At 39.4% G+C, this 18,645-nt stretch overlaps 1 protein-coding gene across 1 annotated transcript in view; it reads right to left on the bottom strand.

Moving 5' to 3' along the window:
• Positions 1-1,012: 1,012 nt before the first annotated feature.
• The window catches only part of LOC131073779 (uncharacterized), a 66,933-nt gene continuing 49,300 nt past the window's right edge, over positions 1,013-18,645 (bottom strand). The window contains exon 2 of the mRNA XM_058010277.2: positions 1,013-1,425. Within this exon, the coding sequence (XP_057866260.1) occupies positions 1,246-1,425 (180 nt within the window). The 3' untranslated portion in view covers positions 1,013-1,245. The remainder of the gene's footprint in view (positions 1,426-18,645) is intronic.

The following is an 18,645-nucleotide window of genomic DNA, read 5'->3' as shown; positions in this document are numbered from 1 at the left end:
GATGTCATCCCCACTGCAGTACAGCTTGAATGTAGTTCTCCCTAAAGTTTGCTAGCATCAAGTAGGTGCTTTCATGTTTTTTTTGCACTCTTTAACAAAGAAAATTGTTACTTTGAAATTCTCATAACATATTTTAGTGAACTAGATTATAGTCGATCTACTTTCAACATAAAAAGTAAGGAGTTATAGAGAGCATTGCTAACTTGAAACATTTGCTGAGTTTTTCTCTGTTAATAATCATATTACTGTAATGCCTATGATAGAAGTGATAAAAGTAGCCATCCATAACCTTAGGCTGCAAATAAAGTCAACTATAAATGAGAAAACAAAAGCAACAAACATATCATTATAATTTATTTAACAGTTGGCTTATGCATTATTCAGTGCCAGAACCCCTAAAAAAATCATGATGAGTGGCCCAATTATATATTTGAATAATAGGATTTCAAGAATCTATTTGATAAGTTTTTCAAATACTTATTGTGAATTAAGAAACTACAGACAAACAGAACCAATCTAAACAAACACGCTGCATGTATGTGGGTGTCATAGGTCATGTATGTGGGTGTCATAGGTTGAACTAAGTAAACCACTTCCTCTCTCTTGGAAGCTTGCTTGATAGAAAGTTTAAACGAAGGCAAAACTTTTTTTTTTTCTCTTGACACAATCAGGATCAATCTTCAAATAGCTATCCTTTAAGAGAACTTTTGTATTTTGAACCTCATACTGCAATTCGCTCATCGTAACTAGGTTTGTAATCTAGTAATCAAGCACATTTTCAACTACTGTATCAGTTGGATTTGACTTTCATACACTTCATTTCTCATTGATCTTGGTCCTTGCCCAAAGATGATTATTAAGGATCACATCTGAAAAGAAAGAGCAAAAATCCATGGTAATCAAATAACCGAAAACAGATGTTGTACAACTAATCCATTTAACATCAAGCATCATATCAAGCGCAAGGAAAAAATGATAACTATTCTGTGTTGGAAGCTACCTTAGCCAAAGAAATTTTAACTGCTGGAAACTTCATTTCAAATCAAATAACATGGAAGCACATGAAAAAGCCAATATACACATCAAACTTATCAAAAGTTGATAAGTTCTGCAACTTGCTTCAACTTCTTGTATGCTAGCCCATTTTTTACATGGAAACACATATTAGTGAATCTTAAGAATATACCATCTCAGCTAACTGAGTAGTACATCAGATTTTAAAAATAGCCTTGATGTCAGACTACTTCATTCAAGACGTTCCTCATCTTTTCCTTGGTATTCAGATATCATTTGATCATCATGAAATTCTTCTAGATTGTCCTTGGATTGTTTATCTTCTTTATTGCTAACCTCTTGAGTTTTTTTCTTGGTGGTACCAAACTTCTCCTGGAAGGATTCCTGTCTCCGCAACCACATCATATGTGCCTGCCAAAAAAGGACGCACACCACCAATCACAAACTGGTGACTGTATGGCTCTGTGTAATATAGAATTGACATTAATAAATTCAAGACATGCCTAAAAAGAGCTATAAATATTAAAAAGTTAAGTTCATGCTAACAGCAATATCATCATAAATGTAAGCAGAAAACATAATATTATAAAATCCAGCTAAGCAACAATGAAATGTACCTGCAAACAACACTACCAACACTGCAAAGTGGAGCATTCTTTAAAGATTTTTTTTTAAAAAAGGAAAATAGTCAGACAATAATCAACATGATGATCTTATATTTCCAAATTTCCATAGGCCACCGTAATATAACAATAGAATTTGGTGTCATTTACTATATCCAGAATCGTTATCAAGAAACATTTGCATAAGAATGAGCCAAAGAATACAAGAAGAACAAGCGATCTATAAACAGGAAGAATATTTCTCGCATTGCCATTAAAGGCAGATATAAAGATATGACTTCAACAAACCCTAAATGCACACTACACACCACCTCAAATGGTTGTCATATCATCAGAGGAAACAATATAAAACACCTCGTCAACATGAAAGAACAGATGAGAAACATGGACAACACATGAATATATAAGTTGCTCTGGAAAAAACCAAACCTCAGATAAAAAAATTCCAGCTCTAGAGAGCAAATCACAACATGTTCCACTATGTAAAGGTTGAATACAGATGTTTACAATGCCACAATGACTACAATGAGCTCCTACAAAAATTCTGAAGTTCCTCCAACATCTACATCTACACTCCCACAACGAACAGACTCACAACACTTGCAACAGTCTTGAGATGGACTAAGACTGCCATACAAATAAGAGTCAGCACCACAAAGTCATGGGAAAGCAATATATGACATTCCTCCATCCTCCCATGAACAAAAAATGGAAAGATTAAATCACAAATTGGAAATTCTAACAACAAAACCCTTTTGCATTCCACATTATGTCTAAGATTTAGTGAAACATGTGTTCACCACAGTATCTTCCCATTTGTCATTGTATTTGGCACAATAACCACAATATCTGATGAGATTGCCATTGTTGCATGCAAATTTGCTGCCTATACAAACCAACGTATTTGTTGCTTGTACAAACTTTTAAAGTCTGCAAGCTATACCAAAGACTCCTAGAAATGTCCCATACCATCCCTGATTCTTCAGACATAATTACAACTTTATTTTGTGAAACGACTCACCAAGAATGGCAAACACTGTATCCTAGCTCCTTGACAACACTCCAACAAACATGAAACACCATGATCCCAATGGTCCAATAGGTTTTGAAACCATTTTTTTTCAAATCACACCTTCCGAATGGGGAGGGAAATCCATAAACTAGGGTAGCCATGCCACAGTCCAACACATCAGCAAATGAATTAAATTGAGATGATCTCAAACTACCTCTATATGCACTTAAACCACCTACAATAGATGTCAATTCCCATGACACATGCCATAACGGATTCAACAGAGAATATCTTAAATACAGAAATAAACAACTTTCCATCACAACACAAACATGCAGCTCTAGGATACTCTGGAGAAACCCTCTAATGGGCAGAAGCCTCCAAGAAGAATGAGAAATGCTCCTCACACCACTAATCCACAGAAATTGAAGTAAAATTTGCCCAATGGGCTTACAAAACTTCCCATATAGTATCGCAAAGGGAAAATGTGAATTGTGTAAACCTAGGTAGGGCATTTTACCACCCATCCCGATACTATGCAATGGTAAACTTAAGCCACCACCTTTCATGAGGAAGCCGTCAAATGCCCTTGTTCGAATATTATATTAATCATCAGCCAGCAAGTATCTTTGACATTCGAACACTTGCCAGAATATATCAGGAATGATTTCCCATATCCATAGTCTGATACCAACCAATCCCACGGCAATGTAAGCACAGCAATCACCAAAGACAATACCGATGCAGTGAAAACATAATCTCCAATTAATTAATCAACAGTTCTGGTACAATATCATTATATTCAACAGTCAACCTAAAAATCACTGTTCAATTATTACCAGTCAATCAACTTTCAAGACTCCATAGATAAGAACAAATGGCACTTCACTTTACCAGGCAAAGTGAAGTGCTATTATTATTGAGCTAATTGTTTACAGTATAAAGATTTAACTTGGATCAGCTAAACCAGATTTTTTTTTAAAACATAGAAACATTACATTGGTATCAGGGCAGGCAGTCCTGCTAGCTTGCAGGGTTAATTTGTTTTATGCAGTTGAGTCAAAGAGATTGAAGGGACATAGAGAGAGAGAAAAAAAGATCAAAGGCAGCCACGCAAGAGGTTAGCAGTGGAATTGGAGGCAAAGGTAAGAAGAAGATGGCAGATTAGGAGGATGAATGGAAAGCTTTCATGTATAGATAAGAACAAATGGCACAAAGACAAGAGCAAATGACACAAATGCTCATCCAAATGATGGAAAACATGATTAACACTAATAACCACACCAGATCTGCACAAAACAATGCAGTAGGGAGTAATTCAAATCAGAATGGAGCTGGAAATCACACAAATAACAGTAGAACTCCAATTGGATCGACACCCAGACCTTTCCATCTATATTTTTGCCTAAAGTAGAGCCAGCACAAGATGAGGAGCCAAATCAAGCTGCAAATGACTTTAATATCTGTATAGATAGGTACATGAGACTTGATCCAGATGCCAGAAATTAGATTTCATTTGCACAATACAGTAATGCTAGAAGAAGGGAGTAATTCAAATCAGAATGGAGCTGGAAATCACACAAATAACAGTAGAACTCCAATTGGATTGACACCCAGACCTTTCCAGTCTACATTTTTGCCTAAAGTACAGCCAGCACAAGACAAGGAGCCAAAATCAAGCTGCAAATGACTTTAATATCTGTATAGATAGGTACATGAGACTTGATCCAGATGCCAGAAATTTGGTCCCATTTGCACAATACAGTAATGCTAGGTCAAGAAGTGGGCCAAAGGGAGAAAGAAAACATATGCAGTAGTTCAATAGAGATGCTCATGAGTGGTGGCATCATGGATTGATCACACATGGGCATCAACTTATTGTGATATACGCTAAGTTTAAACAAATCTCTAAGAGAGGTTTGATACGAGGGACCTGTTGTGACGTTTTCACACATTGCCCCATTGCAAATGGAGACCCCCACTTTTTCTGCTTTCTAGGTTAGTTGTAGAGTCTTTTGCTATTAGCCTTTCACTTGGAAGAGGTGTAGTTGGTCAATAGTAATCAAGTCAAGTCTCTCTTTAGGATGAAGTGAGGTCTGTTCATTTTCAAGGCTTACGAAATGAATGATTTACATCTTTCGCTTGCAAAATCAGAAATGAAGTGCTGAAATTTGACTGAGGCAGATTTGTTTTGGAGAGTCAAAATTTTAAGGAAATGGGGCTAGAGTTCAAATTACCATCAAGTGGCTTGGAACAAAAGGATCAAGACAGCGAAAGTTGCCATTTTAAAATCACTTCCTTTGACCCCCCAAATGTGCAACTTAAGCATTTGCTTTGATTGCCTAGATCAGCGACTTAAGGCATTGACAGCATTTCCTTTGCCCAGCCGAGGCATTGCCACTGCTTTCTTTGCTCAACCATGGAATCAACAAGACTTCTGGTACCCAAGCAAAAGCACTTCTTTCTACTTCCATTTCCTTCCACTTCTTTCCACTGCCACTTCCTTTGCCTTCCTAAACCTCCGACCTGCCTCTCTCAGCACTGTCAGTGAATGCTCCAACCCCTTTCCCCCCCACACCTTCCATTTCCATCTCTTTTCACTACCTTTCTTCCCTTTCATTTCCACTTCTTCTCACCTCCTCACATTCACCCTCATTTCCTTCTACCCATCCTCCTTCCAGCATCTATCTTTCATCCCTTATCCCTCCATCATCCTTCATCGCCTTTTCTTTATCACCTCCTAACCATGGCATTCACCTTCCCATTTCCTAACTTGTCTTCTCTACACCCTTCATTTCATCTACTACCCTTCCTTCCATCACCCCCACTTCCTACCTTTCTTCCACCTCTTATACCTTCCTAACCTCCCATTCTCTCACCCACATCTCACATCTTTTACCCCTTTACTTCCCCTCATACCCTTACACTAACCACCTTCTTTACCACCCTTCATAACCCCGATCCTATCCTAGCCTACCCCCCTTAATCCCCTCCTTGCCACGACATCCCTTTATCCCTTATAACTCCCCAATCCCTGGCACCTCATCTTACCCCCTACCTACCATGTCACTCATCCTACCCCATAGTATCTCCCATTTACCTTACCCCCATGGCTTCTCCTCACCACTCCCTCTTCTTCACCGCACCCTTCCACCTAATTTCCTTCAACTCCCCTTCCATTACCGTGCCACATTGATTGGGCCACACAAACTTTAAGGAAGAGAACGAAAGTTTTTAAAGGCATTAACAATGCCACTTCACATGCCTTGCAATTTCCTATGACTCCCAAAAGAGCGAAAATGTTTAAGGTATTTACAATGCCACATCATAGAAGCCAGATCACTTCCTTTGACCATTCAAAACACAGACTAAGGATTAAAGATTTCCTTTGATGCTTCCAAGGCATGATTTAAGCCTTGTCGCTTCTTATGGCCATCCAAGTCAGCGAGATAACATTTCCTTTGCTACCTTAAATGAACGACACAAGGATTATGTAATTTCCTTTGCTACCTGTTGTGACCATTTCACACATCGCCCCATGCAAATGGGGGCCCCCTTTTTTTTGCTCATTTTGCCTGTTCTTTTTCTCTGCTTTTTAGGGTTTTGGTAGTTTGTCAGTTGTCTGGATTTAGGGTCAAGCCTTAGGGTTTCTGTTTTGTCGTTTTCAGGCCAAAGTCCAGTCAATCTTGAGAGTTTTTCGAGCTTCCTTTCGTAGGATGCAATTTTGAATAAAGTGAATTCGCCAGAGGCTAAGTGAGTTGGTCTATTTTCAATTGGAATTTTGAATGAAGAGTCTAAAGTTGTCTAAGTGTGAATGATGAAATTGCGAATTTTGTCCAATTGAGTGATTTTGACCAAATTTTGAAAATTTTGATATTTGATCCCGGGCATTGGAAAGGTCTTGTTTTTGCCTTGTGAAGTGATTGTAATCCCGAAATCATGATATTTTGGCCTGTAGGAGCAAAATCGCTCCTGTCCCTCAGTGGAGGACCGGAGCTCGTTTCTCAAAATCTTACTGTCCTTGCAGGATCCAAACGAATTTCAGAGTGGAAGTGATAAAGGGAGGGATGATCTTTCCGTTGAATATAATTTGAAGAATTTCACAAGCATGGAAATGTGCCAGGAGTAAAAATCGCTCCTGTCCCTCAGTGAAGGACCGGAGCTCAAAATCAAACATTGCCTTGTCCTTGCAGGATTTGAACAACTTGACGATTTGAAGAGATCAAAGGAGATATGTTTTATCAATTGAATATAATTTAGCAGTGCCTTCATGAAGGAAAATGGACCAAAATGAAAAATCGCTCCTGTCCCTCAGTCAGGGACCAGGGCGAAATTCAATGTAGTTCCCGTCCCTCTCCTAGGGACCAGAGCGAAATTCCTCATAGGGCAAAATTTGGGTGAAGATTGAGCAAGTTTTGAGTTTGAAGCAAGAAAGGAGGGTGAAATGAACCCGTTGAATACAAATTGAAGATTACAAGACATCAATAGGAGACTCAAATTGGCCTAGGCGCTCCTGTCCCTCAGTCAGGGACCAGAGCGATTTTTGCCTTAGGTCAATTTCTTGCCAAGTTAGAATGAATTCCAAGCCATGGGTGAATGAAGGGATGCACAACAAGATCGTTGAAGATAAATTTTAAAGTTAGCAAGTTGTGATGGAGCCTACAAGTACAAATTCGCTCCTGTCCCTCAGCCAGGGACCAGGGCAAAATGATGATTATCTTGCCTTCCACTCAAGTTCAAACCACTCCAAGTCAGGATACATGGAGGCAAGGACGTTTTGAAGCGTCTCAACGAAGAACAAAGTTACAAGGACCGCTAAAGTTGAAAGAATTGCACCAAATGCCCAAATTCGCTCCTGTCCCTCAGTCAGGGACCAGAGCGAAATTTCTATGAAGGCTTGGGTTTTGAAGGTTTATCAAGTTTCAAGGGTCTAAGAGGGATCAAAGGACCTCATTCTACATGGTGAAAGTGATTGCAAGTTGATACAAACAAGGTTGAGCCCAGGATGCCCAAATTCGCTCCTGTCCCTTAGTCAGGGACCAGGGCGATATTTACCATATTGGCCAAATCCTTCAAAAATCACGCCAAGTCAAGGTTGTACAAGGTGGCACAGGGTCTAAGGTGTCTTAAGAAGGTGATATGCAAAGAAATCAAACGTCAAATGGTGATCAATTGAGCCAAGGAGACAACATCGCTCCTGTCCCTCAGTCAGGGACCAGGGCGATTTTCACAAGATCATTCATTTTCCTTCAAAATCATGACAAGGCAAGGATACACAAGATCAAGGATATCGTTTGGAAAGCAATGAACAAGAAACAAAGGTTACAAAACGACAAATTTAGGCTAAGATACAAGGTTCGCTCCTGTCCCTCACCAAGGGACTAGGGCGATAATCCTCCAAGCATCAAAGTGCCTTGTTAACGACAAGTAGAACAAGCATGGAACGAAAGGATAACGTTGTTTCTTCCTCATGATGAAATTTGGTGATCATAGAAGCTAAGATCAAGGAGAAAACACCAAGATCGCTCCTGTCCCTCAGCCAGGGACCTGGGCGATGATGGTCACAAGAGGCATTCATTTACGAAACCAAGTTAATCAAGTTCGAAATTCCTTGCAAATATGCCAGTTTCAACGTGAAGATGATGGTTTTGGACGTCGAAAGCACAAGAATCAAGGCCAAAATGAAGTTCACTCCTGTCCCTCAATCAGGGACCAGAGCGATAGGTTCGTATCTTTCCCTTCTCCCAATTTTTGGCGCTAAAACAATTTTTTGAATTTTATTAAATGCTAGAAAAAATCGATAAATCAATTGATAGCATTTAAAAATTGCGCATAAGCATTAATTAATTAATTTTTGCCTATTTAAAAATCGAATTAATTAAAAAACGATGGCATTTAATTAATTAATTATTATTTTAAATAATAAAATGGGGCGCTTGGTGTTTATTTGTTTATTTTACAAAGGTCGGCCTTTAAATTTATTTAAAAAATTGTTTTAAATTACCTCATTTTGCAAAAGTCGGCCCTTGTTATTTATTTAAAAATCATTTTAATTTCTTTATTTTGGCAAAGTCGGCCTAGAGGTAAATGAGAGGTGAGCGCTTATAAAAGGAGGGTGAAAATTTTCATCTTCACATTATCATTTTATCATCTTCCATATGCGATTTTGGAGAAGTGCGATTTGTATTTACAAGGAGCGAATTTCCATTCCAAGGAAGGCGCAAACATCATCAAGGAAGTGCGAACTTGAAGTTAAAGTAAGGCGAACTTGCCAAAGACATTAAAGATCACATCAAAGACCCCAAGGGTGGCGAATTGATAAGGAAGACGTTCATTTGAAGAGAGATCACGTTGAAGTCACCAAATTTCGATTATTGCCTAGGCGAATTTCTTGTTTTGCATTTTAGAGTTAAACTCTCAAGTGAGGTATGGCGAGGATCCCTTGAAATTTTGAATTTTGATCGTTATAGCTTCAAATTTTGAATTTTGAAATTTTTGAATTTCAGTAGCTCAATCGTTTTTAGGAAATGATAACTCAAAGACTTATCATGAAGTTTCCTAATCTTTAATCTAATCTATGTTATGCATTGCAATATCTAGTTACTTATTATGAAATGTTGTGTAGGTATGGCGACCCCGAAGGCGGGAGCATCCACCAGTCGTCCAGCTCTCATGAAGGAAGATCAAAAGACCGAAGAAGTGGAGACCAAGATCGTGTCTAAATGGAGCAACATTGGAGATACCAACTTGGGCAACTTCAGCACGAAGAAGTTTCGAGAGGTCCCCTACATTGGTAAGCCATCACCTGTCGCCCGGAGAATAATTGAAAGTGGCATCATTAAGGCGGTCGGCTTCCCTCCAGCAGTTCAGTGCCATGAGTTGATGATCGAGTGTGCTCGTCATTATGATCCTCAGTCCAGAACGATCGTGTCCAAGGAAGGAAACACTTTAGCATATCTTTCAGAGGAAGCTATAAGTGAGGCTTTCCATCTTCCAGAGCACAGGGATATGATATACAAGAGCATCGAAGGAGCCAGGTCCATGTACGAAGATGATCCAGATGCTTGCCTAAGCATCATCAACAAGAATTGGTTACTCAAGAGTCGTCCTCGCCTGAGCAAGATCCCGAACACACCACATAGGATTGATTTCCAGGAGGAGTACAGAGATTTGATTACAATGCTCAACCGAGTTACAGGAGCCCCTCAAGCCTTCTACTTTGAGAAGTGGATGTTCTACTTTATCCAGGTGATAGTTCAGGGAAAAGGAACAATTCATTGGGCTAGGATGATTAGCCATTGCTTGGACGTACAGTTGAGGAGACTAAAAGTTACCAAGTCCTTCCACATGAGTTCATACGTCATATATGCTTTGATTAGGAGCTTTGAGTACGCAGGACTACCTCACAGAGGAGTGATTGGAAGAGGACCCGACGAGGTCAGAGTTTGTGATTCCTATGTCCACTTGCATCATCCGCCAGGAAGCAACTACAAGCTAGTTAATGATACCTTCACGATGAACATCACGAGGACGTTGCAAGGTGGGATTCACAACAGGCTATCTCAAGATGCACAGGAACTAGTAAAGAGGTACGGTGCTTGGTTTATCCAATTTTCGAAGTTTACTTATATCAGAGTTCATGGATGTCCTTCACCTCCATACATGTTGCCGAGATATCCGACAGACAGAATAGTGTTACTTGAGGTAACAAGACAGTTGGCAGCTTATGCGAAGGCATTCAGACACAGACATGGAAATGGAGTTCCTGTACCTATCATCTTAGGCAATTCAGTTGAGGTATGTCCTAATGCTTTAGCCATGGATGACGCAGAGAAGGAGTTAGCTTTGTATTCTTTTTCATCCTTTGCCTTGAGAGAAAGCTTTGATCCACATGGATATATAGAGGAGACAGTCAGTAGGAAGTTTAAGCATGAATTTCAGATAGAAGATTTTATGATGAATCTCTTAGACGATCTTGAAGTGAAAAGAAAGATGCATTCTAGATTGCCTTTGGATTTCATCAGGAAATGCAAGATTTACAGAGTGGCCGACCAAGCACAGGACAGTGGCAGACATCTCCAGTCATCCTATGACCGAGAAAGCAAATCAGTAAGGTTAGATTGGAATGAGCCCGAGGTCGTGGATCTAGATGCTTTGATCGCTCCAGTCTTGTCTTGTACTCGCAGATGGGTTGATGTGCAGCATCAGAAGTTGAGAGAGCAAGGCATAGCTATGACTTTCACTTTGGAAGAGAAACCAGCCGAAGGTGGAGCTAGTGTAAGCGAAGGTAATCCTAATCCCAGAAATGCAAGTGAAGGCAACCTTCGAAGTGCAAGTGAAGGCGATCTCCATCCAAGAGGCTCGAAGAGGAAAGAGAGACCTGAAAAGAGAGAATCTTCCAAGAAGAAGCAAGGGGCCAACCGAGATCGTTCATCCGGCACATCTTCTCGACCTGAGAAGAGGACACTTGAAGTGGAAGATTCTATGGAGTCAATGGTACAGAATGATAAAGAAGGACAGGCAACAGGTGGATCTCTTCAAGACAATGAGTTGCATGAAGATGGGGAAGATAATGAAGTAACATCTCCTCCCAGAGAAGAAGAATTGCCCAAGGAAATACAGGTTAAAGACACAAGATCTGCCATCCCAGATTGGTTGAAGGAAAGATTAACTAAGGTGATCGTGATTGAGGACGAAAACAATGTAATTGACTTGGAGAGCCTTGTCGGACATTCCCAGGAAGTGACAGAAAAGAGGAAGGCTACCAAGATGTCCAAGATGATTAGAGATGAAACTGGATCCAGAAAGTTGCAGATAGCTACACCGGCAGTGGACAAGTATGAAGGTGAGATCTTAGCAGAGGAATATGATATAGAGACATTTGAGCTAGGTCCATCCACAGCCGAGCAGACACTTGATGATGCCACCGATTCATTTGAGGCCTTGAAAGACAAACTTAGGGAAGAAATGGAGAAGAATAGGAAGCTTGAGAGAGAGGTTGGTGCATGGAGAACATATTTCAGCCATCTCAATCAACCTTTAGGACGTCAGGATCCAGCAAGATCACCCATACAGGCACTTCCCCTTCAATCAATTGGTGAGGCAGAGAGATTCAGGAGTATGGTCCAGCGTATGAGTACTTGGATGGACAAATCTCATACAGTTGCCGTAGAATTTACAACAAGGATGATGAAGACTATTCATAGGGCTATCCAGATTCTTGAGATTATCCACAACTTGATGATAACAGTAGCTGCTTTTGCTCATACCAAAGAGGTTATCATTCCTGTCTTGAAAGTAATCAGACAAACATCGAGGAAGGTCTTAGCACAGGAAAAGATCATGGATGGAGGACCTCACAGTTTACTTCAGTGGTCAACCTTACTCCAGATGAAGGAAGTTCTCTTTGAGGACATCAGTACTAGATGTAGCCATGTTGAGGAGGTGATCAATCCGATCCAGGACAGAGTATTTGAGGTACTACGTACCATTCTTGGCAGGAGGATCGAAGTTGAGACAGATGTGGATTTGCAGGAATTGGAAGATAGAATCAAGGTCATCTTTTGCAAGGACGCTAATATCACAGATGAGCAACAGGACCAGATGTTTGCTACCATGCTCCTGATCGAAAAGACTAAGGAACTTGAACTTACATGGGACGCAGCTCTTCTAGATGCATTTGATCAGGTCATCCACTTGGAAGAAAGAATGAAGAATCTTCCCGAGATTCCAATTGCTGAGATCGAAGGAATCGTGTCAAGATTCATTGCATATGCTAAAAAAGAGAATTGGAAAGGAATAAGATTCTAGATGAGAGGTTGTTATAGATGACATGGCACCTTAGTTGTCATTGGTTTATGTCTCCTAGATTTTCGTGCCAAATTTAATAATTGGCTATGCATTTAATGTTGTGCAATAAAAGGGGAACTTTTGTAATAAAACCCTAATTAGAGTTTAGGTGTCATGATCTTGACCGTTGATCTGCTTTTTGATCTGGACCATTCATTGTAATTGAGGATGCTATTTATACCCTCATTTCATTTCATTTTCATAATTAGATGTGAGAAGAAGATTAGATTATTGATGTATTAGAGAGATTAGAGTTTAGAAGCAATTTACTTTTGTAGCAAGATTGAGCTTTGAAGAAAGAATTCAAACAATTGTTGTACATGATGACTTTGAAATCAATGAAATATTGAAGTTATGGTGTTTTGTTGCAATTCTCTTGGTTATCTTCATGGTTGTTCAATTTTCTTGAATCATTCTCAATCAAAGTAGTGTGTTAATTCGAAGGACAAAGTGTTGGACTTGATCTTTGGTAGGATTCGCTTTCCAAACCACTAGCTTCTTGCTGATTGTAGGAACGCCTTGCGTGGTCAACTGGAGAATACTTGAATCACTTAACCTTCAATCATTGTTGTATCTTGGATATGTACCTTCGTGGTAGTGTCTTTGATCTTTGATGTATTGAAAAATCATTTGTTACCTTAGAAGATCGCATCAATTTCAATTGACTTGTTATTTTATGGCAAAATTGAAGTTGGTAGAATTTTGCCAAGTCTTGTCCACATTGAGTCATTCTTAGGGTTAGACTAGATTAGATCTCTTGCAAACCCTATCCTTTTGTTTTTTTTTGAAAAGCTTCTTTAGTTTAGCAAAATCTTCGGCAACGTAAGGCCCCTTGAGGACACAGCAAATCACAACGACCACTGGTGCTTATCCGCACGTAGAGACCCTACCAAAAAGAACATTGGAGTCATCCTAACTGATCCTTTTTGCGAATCTTCAGCAGTTAGCGACTTTATTCAAGAGAGGATAAGATGCCTTTGGGTATTTTATTCTGTGTATGATCGTGTACAAAATACACGTCAACACTACCCAAAATCAGCGCCATAAGCATTTTGAGTTATTTCCTCTGATATATGAAAAGAGCGACTTAAGGATTATGAGATTTCCATTGACCATCAAAAAGTGCAACTTAAGGATTATGTAATTTCCTTCGCCTATAAGAATGTGCAACTTAACAATTGAATGACTTCCTTTGCCTATGGAAAAGCATGACTTAAGGTATTTTACTTCCCTTGCCAATGGAAATAAGCGACTTAAGGTAATACAATTTAGCTATGAGAGGCATTTAACAACAGCACCCAGCCTTGAACCATCAACCATACCCAAAGAGCAAGGATTAAGATGTGAAAAATTTGATTAAGTATTTCTCTTGAGTGCATTGTGCACCCTTACATGCATTATTCGCTCCAAATTTGTGCAAGATCACATGCACAATAGGAATCAGGTTAGAGGCTCAGAACTCAGAAATCAGAATTTAAAGTTAAAAGAATCATGGATGAAACATAAAAAAATCAGACCTGACCACAATAACTCGGACTTAGTCCGACCTCCAAAGATCTAAAATCAGACCACTTAGAGTGAAGTATCAGGTGAAAGAGAGTTGTAAAATCAGCATATATCAAGTGTGTTTGATAGTCTTTTGTTTGTTTTGCAGGTGACTAAAGAAGAAGATGAAAGAGTAGGCTGTAGATAGCACCAAAGAAATCATCACAAATTCAATGCCGGCAACATGGGGAGTTCAACATGTCCAAGGCAAAGAGTCAAAGCTCTAGAAGACTACACCAAGGCAAAGAACTTTCAACATCAAAAGGGCTTGAAAGAAGATTTCAACAAGGATGATCAAGTATGTATAATGGAGATGAGAAGAAAATGTTTACAATCTTGAATTTCCTCCGAAAATCCTGTTGACGTGTTTTTTATGACTGTGTCAAACATAGAATAAAGTTGCCTAACGGTCACTTCATTCTCTCTTGTCAAAGTACGATTGCATGCTAAGATTGCAAGAAGTTCAAACAATCGACTCCAAGGTTCCTTCAATGCGTGGACGTGACTCAGTTGGCGGATGTGATTGCTGGTAATCCAAGTGGCCTTATGTGTGCATCGTTCTTTCACTTCTTTGCTGTGGCTGGAACTCCATCATCGGATATGGCAATTATGCGATGCTATTGCTTCGAATGGACTAAAATGAACTGAAAGTAAAAGGGAAAGGGTTTAGAAGGATCTAAATCTACTCCTAAGGGCAGTGATAACAATGAATAGTGCTTTGGTGGACAAATTCCAAATAAACCAAGCTCTGCTTCGCCAAGTTTAACTACAACTCCGCAAGAACCGGTGCAATCGTCTAGGGATATTGAAGGATTTTCAAATCGAGAAAGTGCATTTGAATACCCAAAACGGCGCAATCCAAACGACTGTCCACAACCGAACTTAGCACAAGTTTAGTGGCTCAGGCTAACTTTACACTGCAACTTACAATCAGCAAGATACAAAAAGTATGAACCATGGAAATTCATCAGACACCATTACATTCTCCATTGAAATCAAAGCACTTTACTACTTCTAATCTAAGTGAGGAAGGTGAAACCATCCAAGCTTTGAAAAAATAATTGAAGTGGACACCATCAAAGAACAATGTTTCACTATTATTTTCTCAAAAACTTATCGCAACAATTTAATACAAAGCTCCCCCCTTTTACAAATGAGGGTGTCACCCCTTTATATAGGCCTCGGGCCATGATTACATGCAAACCCTAATTAGGGATTTCCCTAAAAGATTCTCCACACATGATGCAACAAAGTGGGAATCTTCAATTAATAACCCATCATGCCCATATACAATTAATTCAAAAGTACCCAAAATAGCATCCACTGCGCATAGAATGCACCACCTCCTTCAAATTCGCCCAACATGCGTTGAATATTTATCCATGCAAAAATCACCCCATTATGTCATAAATGCTCCATCATTTCCACATGCGGTGGCTGCATGCATAAGGAATCTGCCATAAATTCAACATGCAATGACCAGGTTGCCATTTGGTCAAATATTCCAGCAATGAATGCGCCACCATACTGCCATGCGTTCAATAGATCCTCGCCATGCAAATGGACTCTGCCGTCGTATATCCGCTCCTGCACATCTGGAATTGTTGGAGAGGGAAAATTCAATTCAGGAAGAATTTTCTTGAAGTCTCCTCAACTTTCCTTGCTTGAAGAAGGTTTTTCATCAATTCTGCACATTTCCTATTTTTGGGGAAAATTTCCAAATTAGGGTTCCACGGTCCAGGAGAGAGAAAATTCTCCTACGAATCCAAATCTGTAAAACTTTTGAAATTTGGATGTGATTTGATGCCCGAGAATGGATTTTTCAATTTTTTTCCTGGAGGGGAAATTTCTTGTTCAATTCATCCCTGATTCCTTCCTTGCCTTAGAAATTTTATGTTCAATTCATCCTTGGGTGTATTTCTTCCTTGCTTGGAATTTTGTCCCGAAGGAAGGAATTTCCAATACTTAGCCAAATTTTCATCTTTACTGGAATTCTGTCCTGAAGGAAGGAATTTCCAACACTTAACCAAATTTTCACCTTTTTCAGGAACTCTGTCATGGAGGAAGGAATTTCCAACACTTAGTCAATTTTTCACCTTTCCTGGAATTATGTCCTGAAGGAAGGAATTTCCATTACTTTGTGAATTGTCCATGTCTCCTTTTCAACATCCCTATTTTTTAGGGATCCTCCTAAAATTTAGGAGTCAATTCATTGGATGGAGAATTCTGCCACGATTCCGAATCTATAAAATTTTCCACTCTGTTGAGATTCGATGTCTAAAAATAGCAAATTCAAAAATTTGCTCGAGGGGAATTTTGTTTTTTTATTCCCTCCTTGACTCCTTGGATTCCATGCCTTAGGCAAAATTTCAATTTTTTTAGCTTGGGCGGAATTTTCATCATGTCCATGGATTCATGGATTTTTCCGCTTGTGAATGCCTTCTTGAATTCAACACCCCCGCCCAACCTTGGGCGCATTTTGGCTTTGTCCATGGACTGACAGATTTTTCCACTTGTGAATGGCATCTTGGTTTTAGCGCCCTTGTCCAGCCTTGGGCGCATTTTCACTTTGTCCATGGACTGACGGATTTTTCCACCTGTGAATGCCATCTTGGTTTTGGCGTTCCAATCCAGCCTTGGGCACATTTTCACTTTGTCCATGGACTAGCGAATTTTCCCACTTGTGAATGCCTTCTTGGTTTTGGCGCCCCAGCCCAGCCTTGGGCGCATTTTGGCTTTGTCCATGGATACATGGAATTTTTTCACAAGTTACAAGCTCTTCGTCAGGATATAGATATGAAATATAACATTTAAGTATAAGTGGTATTCTTATACTTTAAGTTATATTTCATATATATTGTCAGGATGTTTGAGAGTGGTTTCAGGTCCATAGGAATCATAATGCAAATTCTGGATTTTGGAAGATCTTCCAAATTTCCAGACTTAGTCAAATTTCAGGCCATTTTCGGATCAGGATGACATTGGTGGACTAATGTGAATTTCTAGACTTGGATGATTTTGATAGGAGTTCCAAACTTAACCATTTTTTGACCCAAATTGTCTGCCTTCTGACTCTTTCGGATTTAGAAATGGTCTTCAAGAACGTTCAGTCTTCAAAGATATTCAGCTTTCAGTGTTTTCCTGTGAAGATCCTGCCAAAAATAGATTTTCCCAAATAGTAAGTGTTTCAGAATGTCAAGGTTTGGGCAAAATAGGTCAGAAAAGCACTTACTAAAAATAGTAAGTTTGATTTTTGGCAAAATGACAACATTCCGGGACCCGAAAAAATCCCTAAAAAATAGGGACTTCCTAAAAATAGAAAGTTGCTCCGTTTGGACTCAAATTTTACTGGGAGGTTCCTTGAAGGGTCCTGATTCCAATCGTATGTTTATTTTCTTCAAAACCCTAACAGAAACCCCTAAAATGTAGGACAAAGGCAAAACCCTTAGAAAAGACAAAAAAGGCCCTAGACTTCATCAAATTCGCTCAAACGAAAGGCAGACTTGACCAATATGACCCCCAAACACTTGCAAAGCAGAGAGACTGACGAGACTACTGCGAAAAGACCCCAAAAACGCAAGCCAAAAGACCGGGAGGGCCTAAAAAGTAGGGGGTCCCCATTTGCAATGGGGCGATGTGTGAAAACGTCACAACAAATCCTAGAATCATTGCCAGTATAGCCAAACAGAAGCTCCAAGGAAGAAGTGATCAAGACAGAAATTAGTTTCAGAAGAGTTGATCAAAGTTCGAGGATCGACTTGAGCAAAGTCATCATCACATCAAGCGCTTAATAATGTTGAGTATCAAGAGATATGCCTCATTCATTCACATCTGTGATGAGTTACAAAAATCAAGCAAACTGAGGTGGCGCCCAGTTATCACTTATCCAATCATATCATTCTAAGATAAGGCGTCCAAATTCAATGTACCTAGCTCATCCATCAAGAAGATAACTACCACATGTGGGTACAAAGTCCGATGCACCTATCATCGTCATCTATTGGTCATATTTCAAAGGACATGTGTCTATAATTGTAATTTTATCATTGGTCAAACATTAAATGCTTTGTAATGGGTGTATAAAAACCCTAATTAGGGTTTCCATCTTTCAATCTTGGCCATTAATTGCGAATCAATCTAGGTCATTCAATTGTAATGAGAGCACTATAAAAGGCTCCACTTCTTCATTTGTAAAGGTTAATAGTTGATACTAGTAGAAAGTAGCAAATAGCAATTAGAGTAGAGTAGGAAGAGAAGGCAAAGATTGTTGCAAGAAGCATGTAAATTTCATTGAATGTAATGTCCCCTTCTCACTAGTACTCAGACATTGATGGAGTTTGGCCAATTACTTGACCCTCGTAGGCCAAGGAGTTGATGAGAGGGTCGCTTGGGCAGTACTTGCGACTTCACGTTTGATTTTTATATGATTTTAGGTGAAATAAGGTACTTACACATATGGTGTTATTTGCACTTTATATTATAATGATATTTTAATATTATTTAAAAGTGCAATTAAATAAAATTCCCTTAAAAAGGAATCTTCTAGGTGGCCGACCTCTTGGAGAAAAAGAATAAATAGAGGGGGTAGGCTCATTGTTGGGC

This window comes from Cryptomeria japonica, chromosome 1, assembly GCF_030272615.1.
Source record: "Cryptomeria japonica chromosome 1, Sugi_1.0, whole genome shotgun sequence".
In the NCBI taxonomy this organism is placed as follows: Eukaryota; Viridiplantae; Streptophyta; class Pinopsida; order Cupressales; family Cupressaceae; genus Cryptomeria; species Cryptomeria japonica.
Note: the sequence above shows the minus strand (reverse complement) of the source record. Positions and strands in the feature narration are given on the sequence as shown.